Below are 9,634 nucleotides of genomic sequence, written 5' to 3'. Positions count from 1 at the left end.
TTTTTTTTTTAGCCAAGTGCGCTCAATCATTTTTGAGGTGAGAAAACGATGTGACTTGAGAACATCATAAATGTTGGAGCATGACTGGTAGCCTTAAGTTTGGGTGGGGAACAAGGGACACCCTAAAGCAAACACCGTTTGGGCCCAGGGTGCCCCTTGGTCACTACCACAGGATGATGCCCCATCACTGTGTGCCTTTAATCATGGCAGACTCTGAGCTCACTCATTGTCCTTGCATGAATGGAGTGTGTCTTTATTACTTTATTATTATTTGTTACTGGAGAAAGCAAAGGGAAGAACAGTGCCAAACTCTAATTGCTGAATACACTGTGTCCTTTTAAGGTCCCACGTTTAATCACGATTCACTTCCAGTGGCACTGTTTGCAAACCCATCTGATGCAGTGGGGTGTGAGTGCTGGTTTCCCCCAGGATATTGCAAACATCCCATCTGCGGGGAAGAAGGTTTCTCTGAAACAAAACTGTTGCCAGATATGAAACAGCAATGATTGTCCCCAAGGTGAGAAGCATGGTGAACGTCTTATAGGGGAAGAGCTGCGTGTAGGATCCATCCAGGAGGGAGCAAGGTGGATAGCAGATGATGGGGGGGATTTTCAGGGCAGGTTCCCCTGCCAGCAGCCTCAGGAGGAGGCCAATGAAGAAACCAGCAGCCGAACCATACGTGTTGCTTCTGGGAGCAAAGAGGGCACAACACAGCTGTGGGAAGAGCAGGGCATACACCAGCTCCCCACTGAGGAACCACAGGTCGTAGACAGAGTTGGAGTAAAAAGCCAGACTGGCAGCCCCGGCCCCAAACACCAGCATCGAGGTCCTCATGGCCCATAAGACCTCCCTCTCTGTAGCCTATAAAAGAGGAGATTGTAATGTTACCACAGCACTGCCTTGACCTAGACTGGACATCTATCCTGACTCCCAAGCTGTAACCAAGTACCTTTTTCCTCAAGATTTTTCTGTAGATATTATGAGCAAACATGGAGCCAGCAGAGAGAAGAGCCGAGTCTGCAGAAGACATTGCAGCAGCAGCGACAGCTCCCAGGCCGGCAATGGAGATGTACGCTGGGCAGAGGTAGTGTAAAACAAATGGCAGTATCATAGCAGATTCTCCCTTCTCGAGTGGACTTGGAAGACCGTAGCTTGTCTGGTTCCAATCTTTAAGACAGAAGAAGAAAAACTTACAAAATGTGTTTCTAGGATTGGGATGTTTGAAGATCAGTCTTCTAGACTTCACTTATGAGAGGTCTCTCAGAGGAGAAGGAAGGTTTGCTCCAATGTCCCTAATGACTGATGAATTTCAAATGATTTCTAGAAATAGTCAGTGGTCTGGCTGCTATTTAACCCTGCTCACAGTCAACTGAACTCCTCTGGGTGGGGGTTGTGGGCTTAAGGGATTGAACTTGATTCATCCAAGCAGATTTTCTCCTGAACATTGAAAGCAATCTGTAGTAGTACTACTGGGTCTTACATGGAGAAGGCATTAAGAGAAGCAAGCATAACACTTCTAGGAAAAACAGATTATACAGTGTTTTATGGTTCTGCCTTCCTCTTTCCTCACTGCAAAGTGCATGAAAAAGCATTTCACCACAATGAAATATCTCCAGGCAGATTATGGGGTGGTTTAAATGTCTCTAGGGCTCTACATTTCTGATACATGCTTCTAGCTTAGTGGCCACATCTCCCATAGTGGGCTTTTAGGCAGCTGGCCTGCATTAGTAGAAAATTTAATCAGGGCTTTTTTATCCCTTGTTTTAAACAGCTTTGGCAGAAAACATGTCCATTTTTCAGATACAAATAGTTCAGCTTTACCTGTTGACACTGCAACTGCACCAATGAGCACAGAGGGGATGGCCATTAAAAAGCATCCTAGTCCAGAGAGGTAGGAGATGAACCTTGCCTGACTAGGTGAGGCAATGGAGAGCACTCTTTGGAAGAAAGTTTGCCATGGGATGCTCCCAAGCACCTGAAATATTCAGATGTTAGCAGCAGTATTCAATGGATTCCTGCTTGCTATATGGCACCATCTATCCCTTCAGATGGTTGATAATCTTCCTTGTTATTAAACTCTCTCTTCAAATGCATAAACTTTGCCCAGCTTTAGACATTGAGGCTTAACATTTCCGATTGAAGCTTAACATTTCTGATTGAGGCTTAATATTTCTGATTGAGGCTTAACATTTCTGATTGAGGTTGTCCTTTGTTTTAATCGCAATGGAGATGAAATTTTAATCATAACAGGTTAAACCTAATGCAGGCAGAGAAAGCTGGGAAATAACAGGTTATCTGGCATGATAAGGGAGAACCAGAGGATGGACAACCAAAGATAAGCTTTTCAAAAATGAGACTTCTGTCAAAATCTGCCTAAAGGTAACTAGAATGTAACTTATAAAAATATAATCATAATAAAAAGAAGTGAGTAATTATTTTCTCTTGCTTAGCAGACAAATTGCATCAGATGAAATCTGAAGGTTCTTTCCTCACCAAGCAAAGTCAAGCATCTGTGTGTTCATATTACCAATATAGTGAGACTGTAACAACCCACTGCAGTCCTGGATATATTGGTAGCTCAAAAGCTGAGTTGTGCAGTGGAGCCAATGGTGATTCTTGGCGCCATGGTGATGACCTGCAATGGAGCTGTTTAAATAGATTTTCTCAGCTAGAGGAAATTTTACATAATTATCTTAAAAGCACTTTACTAAGGCTGAAAGACCAAACTATCAGGTTTGTACAAAGTGCCTCATTTTGTGTCAGGAGTAGAATTAGTTGTCTGGATGGTCTTACTCCAGAGGTATATTCCTTTACACGGGTGCAGGATGCTTCCCTACCCCTCCCTTCCTGTTCAGAGTTAAGCTCCGGCTTTTCCCATTCAGTGTGCTGCAGAATGGCTGAAAGGAGGTTTTATACCTCATCCTACCCCTGCTAACTGCGCATTTTAGTACTACCAGCTGGAAGAACCCGTAAGCTTTCCATGCAGAAAATCCCACATAATTACTTCTCCCAATCACCTGTCCTAGAAAATATTCCATACCAGGTAGAAGAAGTCATCCAGCCACCTTCCAAGGTACTGTTTTTCTATTTTTCCAATCCAAGGGTCTTGGTAATGTTTATGAGTTGCAGTGTAGTAAATACTTTCCGTTGCAGGGTTTATCAGGGCAAAGGGAATACAGACCATCTAGGATAGAAATTGGAATAGCTTAACATTTTTCGATGATCCTTGTTCTAGGAAAAATTATTCAGATATTGAAATCCAGTTAACATGTAGAGTATAAAGCTATAGTACATATATACGTAGAGTATAATATACTATAATATATATAATATATATAATATAATAATACATATACATTTATACATAGAGTATAAAGCTAAAGGTTACTTAAACCCAGACCTGGTGTGTTCCTTTTCCCACCTTCCTTTCTCTATGTTTCTGGTTCATGACATCATCAAGTAAATGAATCACTTCAGTAGACAAATCTCTCTCATTTCCAGCCAAGACTGTCGTGGACAAGCTCTGCTGACCTTACTTGTGAGCAGCTTGTCATCCAGCAAAGCCAATAGCTTGTGTCAGCAATGTCTACAATGCATAAGGATTTTAACACCTTTCGGGAGACTTGTTCTGAAGAGGGTAAAGAAATAATACTGATCAAGTTATTTTCGTGGAGACATGCTGAAAGGAGAAAGATTTCGTCCCTTGGTTAGGAAACTGGTAACAAAGAAATGCACGGGACTTGCCAGGCTGAGGGTAACGAAAACCAGCTGGATGACATCTGTGTATGCAACAGAGTAGAGGCCTCCCAGTAGAGTGTAGAGTATAACTGTGCATGCTGAGAGGGTGATAGCTAAAGAGCTTCCAATATCCAAGATGACCCTCATTGTTGCTCCTGTAGACAAGGACAGCAGCCAAGTATGTTAATGGAGATTTCATACATGCAGAATATAGAATAAGTAAAGATACACTGTGCTCTTAGCGCAGTTTGACATCATGTGTATCATGGCCACATGTGTATTTCACTCTGCTATTTGTGGCATATGACTGTCAATAAATATAACAGTTACTCACCTAGAGATGCCAGGATAGCTGCAAACCAGAACACCTCTCCAAGCAGTGGAGGAATAAAAAGTAAGCTTCCCATCATGTTCCCATATGCTTCCTGAAGGGGATCCATCACAGTCATGTAATTCTTGGATCTCATTGGATTTACAAAGAATAAACCACCTATCAGAAGGATTTACATTTTAATAGAATTCTGCATGTATTATACAATATAAGAGTACTATAGGAGTTGAGTATATTTCAAATTTGTATTTTAAGTGTGAAGTTCATAATTTATGGAGCCTATGAAATAATACAGCAAAGACCAGGAAATGATCCACTTGCCTAAATGGGGGATTTCATCCATCTGAGAGGTTCTAGGTCATCAGGGACATCTACAGCTGACAGATACGATCCTTCACTTTTGTCACTTCTACATGTTCTGGGAGTGGCTGATGGAATTCAGGCAGGAACCCCTCGGGCATCCCTGGATGGGGCTCTGAGCAACCTGATCTAGCTGTAGGTGTCCCTGTTCCCTGCAAGGGGTGTTGGACTGGATGACCCTTCCAACTCAAAGAATCCTATGATTCCATAGACTTAAGACTGAGTTGAAATCTCGATTCATTGAGCATATGAAGGACACTGACTGTAACAGAAATTCAGACATTAGCTCAGAGCACACCTAGATGTAGTCTTGTCTTCATCTCCAATGACCAGCCAACCTGAGACACAGTCTTCTGAAATGCTTCCCATGGAAAACATCAGAAGTGTTGAGTATTTGGCTAAAAACAGATGAACTTCTGTCCTTGTCCATGTGATGAAACATGTTGATAAAACTTACTTTTCTGGTTATGTTTTCATTTAGGTGTCTTCATTGTTCCCAAAATTTTATTGTTTTAATCTGCACACTGAGCTGAGTTTCACCCACCCTCATCTAAATATTAGTCTTCAGTCATACAGCCATCTCATTAAAACCAAGAAGTACGTATTGTGCCTAACCCCGAAGCCAACAGAACTGCTTGTCTGGGCACTACTGACCTGAGTAAAGATTGCAGGATTAGACCTGCACTCCCCAATTTCATTAGTAAGAATTGCTCACATAAGAAATGCTGGCAGTATATTTCCAAGTCTGATTCATATTCACGTCAGTTGGACTCTTTTCTCTGACTTGAGAATAAAGGTCATTGTTTCTTTAGAAATTACTGTGCAAGGTCTGCACAGCTCTCCTGGCTTTAATCTTCCAGTGTCCGTACAGATATATTACAACTTGGTGTGGACTGGAAGAACCCTCAGTCTCAGCAAGAATCTCAGTGTGAACACAGTAATTTCTGAGTTTTGGAACAGATGTAGGAAACTGCTGACTTGGTTGGACCAGAAACTGGTGGGTCTCAGTTTCAACAAAACTGTGACCAGCTGTTGGGTGGGACACAGCCGGGTACATCAACAATCCACCCTGAAATATGGCTGTTAGTGGCAAAATCACCCAAAAATCCCAAAGGAAAAAATCAGATGATAGTGATATTCTCAGTAGTTTGTGTCTAACAGACTACGGTAAAAAGTGACATCCACACAGCCACACCTTCCCAGAATTATCAGCCGAGGCTTTTGTAGTATAAATTGTTCTGAGCAGGCAAAGCTCTACACCAGCTCCGAGCTACCTTGATTTCTTATGTTTCTTTTGGAAGACAGCATCATAAATGCTTACTCTTGGTTTATAGGGAACTAGAGGAACAAAATCATACTTTAAATGTACTCTGCACTTTGTTATGCAACTTAATGCACTCGCGTGGTTTTGTTCCCCGATTACTCTGTGAATCCTTTACCAATAACAAGGGACAAGGCGAACCCCACAGGTGCTTGAACCCACAGCAGTCCTTTGGAAGGCAGGTAGACAATTTCAGCTGTGCCATTGATGTACGCTCCTCCAACCCAGGTGGCTGCAAACACAAAAGACACAAAGGTAAATCTTGAGCTGCACATCCTCATCATGTCCTGTTGGACATGGAGAGCTTGTAAACCTTCTTCTCATACAAGCAGTTAATCAGACTCCTGTTTTCTGACATAAATCTTGTCCCAGATTGAGTGTTCATCACACTAGGCTGAGGGAAGGTAACTGTTGGAGTCTCACCCTAAATAATTCCTAAGGTTCAAAATGAATTCATTCATAGAAAAGCTCAATGTTCCAATATTTAAAGGCAATTTGAATATGCTCATTTTGCATTTCATATTTTTTTCTCACTGGAAGACTCTAGAAGACTCTTCGCTAGGGCAAAGAGGACTGTGTTTGGTATTCTGCTGTGGCTGACAGGCCTTCCTTCATGAGTACTGCCTACAATGGTAATGGAGTAGACACTAGGAAAGGAAATGCAAGCAGGCACTGAAGCTAGCATAGCAAACTTGCAGCCTGGGCTTAAGTGTCTTACCCAGACAAATATCACCTCAGCAGCCTTTGTAAGAAAACAAACAAAAAAAAAAAGGCAGAAAAGCAAATTTCAAGTGGTGCCAGGCAGCAAGAAGAGAAAATGGAAGAGTAGGGCAGTGGGGAGGGGAGGGGTTGAAACTTCACCTTGTAGCTCCCAGCAAGTGCTGAATGCCAGGAACAGTTTGTTCCAACTGGTTTGTTCCAGGAGAAAAATGCCAGATAACAGAAACTAGTTCAAGATTAAGACCACACTCTTCCTTAATGAAAAATGTCCCATTCTTCAGGCACTCTTAAATTAAACTCTCCGGCTCTTAACTAAACTCTTAAATTAAACTCTTTAATTTAATCTACATAAACATGAGGTTCTGCTCAGTGTGAAGAGGTTTGGAAGAATCCATCCCAAAATGATTCACGAAACCATACTCCTTTAAAGCCACACTCAGGTAAAATCTGCCCTGACATTAAAGGCAATTTGCTTTGAAAGGAAAACTGCCCCCAGATCTGGGTAGTGCATGTATTTCAAGGAGAATGTTAAAAGTCCTTTAAGAAAGCTTACCAGTTGCAGTAAACAATCCAATGCAAACATTTATATTCCTGCCTCCAACGATGGCCGTTTCAGTTGGGTTTTGGTTCTCCTGCTTCTTTCTGCTTTTCCACGAAGCCCAAATTCCAGCAGCCAAAGTGAATGTAAAAAATACGCTCAAAGATACCAATCCTGGTATATTTAGAGCCATTTTTCTGTTGTTTAATGTTTAATGTCTTAGATATGGATAGTGGATCGATGGCTGTATTCTGTGATAGTCACAGTCAGGAAAGAACAAAAGAAAAAAAATAGGGGAAAAAAAGTGTTGCCTTGTGAATAAACTGCCGAGTATTCGTTTCTTGCCCTTTACAAGAGATGAAACAGAGATATAAAACCCAAAATGCTGAGAAGAGGCAGTTTTTCTGTCTTTGTCTTTCTTCAAGAAATACCCAAATCTTACTTTTATGAAGAGTGGGGAATAGGAGAGCAGGAATTACCGCTGGTAATAGCCAATGAACACTGATGTGAGAGGTAATTAGCTTGGCTTAAAAGAGGGGAAATGTTATATTTTGTCTGATACGCAATGTTATGAAAATAGACCATATTTCTCTAGGTTCTAGGTCCAAGGCTGACACAGCAGATAGGGCTGAGACTGTGTCTGTTCAAAGCTGTCTGAACTAATCCTACAGTAATAATCAAAATAAGTCCAGGGAGCAGGGAAAGGAGACTTACCGCTGACCCACTGAAGGCGCTGCTTTCTGAGATACAAAGGCAGCACAACTTCATTTTGTAGAATCATGGAATCATTAAGGTTGAAAAAGACCTCCAAGATCATCCAGTCCAACCATCAGCTCACCCCCACCATGACCACACACCAGATCCCTCAGTGCCACATCTCCACCGTTCTTGAACTAAATGACAACTTTACACACTGAGATGGAAGAGACTGGAGAAAAAGTGTATGTGAGGTGATTGAAGCTGCGGTGGTTCTGCTGATGTGCAAGAAGCATGAAACTGCATTGAGACCAGTTCCCTGTTGATTTTGTTGTTGTGCTCTTTTGCCACTAGGTGACTCTCAGTTATTGCATCTATTTTATAAAAAAGAGAAGGAGAAAGGTGAAAGGGAAGGGAAAAGGGAAAAAGAAAGGGAAGGAGAGGGAAGGGGAGGGGTTGAAGGGAAGGGAATGGGAAAGGGAAGGGGGAGGGAAGGGAAGGGAAGAGAAGGAAGGGAAGGAAGGAGGAAGGGAAGGGAAGGAAGGGAAGGGAAGGGAAGGGAAGGGAAAGAGGAAGGGAAGAGGAGGGAAGGGAAGGGAAGGGAAGAAGGGAAGGGAAGGGAAAGAAGGGAAGGGAAGGGGAAGGGGAAAAGGAAAGGAAAGGGAAAGGGTAGGGGAAGGGATTCACCTCCTGTCTGTGATGCGAGCTGCAGCTCAGGGTGCCAGACATGCACCAACCACAAAGACCTCCGTGCCTAACCTGGAGGGAGAAGTATCCAATTTTGGGATGTGATTCACTGACCTACTTTAGGTCACTTTACGAGGCAGTACAGGATGAGGGCAGTTCTCTGTACTCCGACTGGTTTAAGAACAGTGCAGAGCCAGCGGATGTTTCAAGGCTTGATGTGGCTGGTAATATGGGAATATCTAGTACCACCTGTGTTGTGCTGAAGTCCCTGAGATGTCCCTATGGACAAGCAGATATTACAGAGCACCTGTGGGAGGCACATGCCCTTCTGGAACTGCAGTCAGGATATTCTATGATATCTTCAGTGACACAAAGGATAAATACTTGGGATACTCTACTGAGCTCATACTTTCTCATAGAATCATCATAGAATCGTTTGAGTCAGAAGGGATCCTTAAGGGTCATCTAGTCCAATTCCCCTGCAGTAAATAGGAACATCTACATCTAGATCAGGTGCTTAGAGCCTGGTCCAATTCTCCTTATCATTTGATCTTGATGACATAAGCTCTGAAGTAGTCAGTAGTCAGTTTTAACAGGAAAAAATCCAGCAGCTACAGCAGCAGCCCATTGGTCTCTCAAGCAGTTTTTTCAAATAGTGTGCTTGGTCTACAGTTTTATTGCTGTGCCAAGGTAACCCCAGGAACACTTTCTCCCCTTTATTAGGAGCATTACCCTAATGAGGAGTATTATCTCTTCCAACCAGCACAGCTTTGTGCCTGGCTGATCTTCTGCATCAGTTTCAGTTATAGCGGGAAGAGAAGAATTCAGCTTCCAGCCAATGCTGTTGTTATTGTTATCATCCTGCAGACATTTATTGGCAGCCCTGCCCATCTCCACAACTGAGATGGGTCTCTGGAAACCTGTGAGGGGCTCTGAGGTGTGACACAGGACATACAGGAGACCCTCACCACCTGCAGTGGCACCTGGAGGCTGATTGGGGCCTCACAGAATTACTTTCCATGTAATTTCCATGTCAGCATCCCCGGGGGAATGCAGGAACTGTGGAGATGTGGCACTGAGGGACGTAGTAAGTGGGCATGGTGGGCTGATGGTTGGACAGATGATCTTGGAGAACTTCCCCAACCTTAATGATTCTGCTATTCTCTGATTCTTTGTTTCTATTGCAACTATTTTGAAGCCATGAGACACTGAGGTCACACGAATCAAAGCAGAACACAATTTT

General features: G+C 42.8%; 1 protein-coding gene across 1 annotated transcript; it reads right to left on the bottom strand.

Moving 5' to 3' along the window:
• Positions 1 to 226: 226 nt before the first annotated feature.
• On the bottom strand, positions 227 to 7,497 carry LOC107308443 (high affinity choline transporter 1-like). The gene is made up of 8 exons (XM_015852338.2): positions 7,024 to 7,497; positions 5,869 to 5,982; positions 4,073 to 4,228; positions 3,745 to 3,893; positions 3,041 to 3,184; positions 1,822 to 1,975; positions 950 to 1,167; positions 227 to 861 (listed from the first exon to the last, which is right to left on the bottom strand). Exons 1-8 carry the CDS (start codon positions 7,199 to 7,201, stop codon positions 352 to 354), a joined length of 1,623 nt encoding a protein of 540 aa, XP_015707824.1. The 5' UTR covers positions 7,202 to 7,497; the 3' UTR covers positions 227 to 351.
• Between the last annotated feature and the right edge of the window lie 2,137 nt (positions 7,498 to 9,634).

The sequence above is a fragment of the Coturnix japonica genome, chromosome 1 (genome assembly GCF_001577835.2).
Source record: "Coturnix japonica isolate 7356 chromosome 1, Coturnix japonica 2.1, whole genome shotgun sequence".
Classification (NCBI taxonomy): domain Eukaryota; kingdom Metazoa; phylum Chordata; class Aves; order Galliformes; family Phasianidae; genus Coturnix; species Coturnix japonica.
Note: the sequence above shows the minus strand (reverse complement) of the source record. Positions and strands in the feature narration are given on the sequence as shown.

What these genes read in the sequence shown, in the direction of transcription:
- LOC107308443 (XM_015852338.2), bottom strand. Translation starts at nt 7,201, where the DNA reads ATGGCTCTAAATATACCAGGATTGGTATCTTTGAGCGTATTTTTTACA. An exon ending in TGGATTGTTTACTGCAACTG is followed by an intron (nt 5,983 to 7,023) that starts GTAAGCTTTCTT and finishes TTGTGTTTGCAG; the next exon opens with CCACCTGGGTTGGAGGAGCG. An exon ending in TTTTCGTTACCCTCAGCCTG is followed by an intron (nt 3,185 to 3,744) that starts GCAAGTCCCGTG and finishes TTTCTATCCTAG; the next exon opens with ATGGTCTGTATTCCCTTTGC.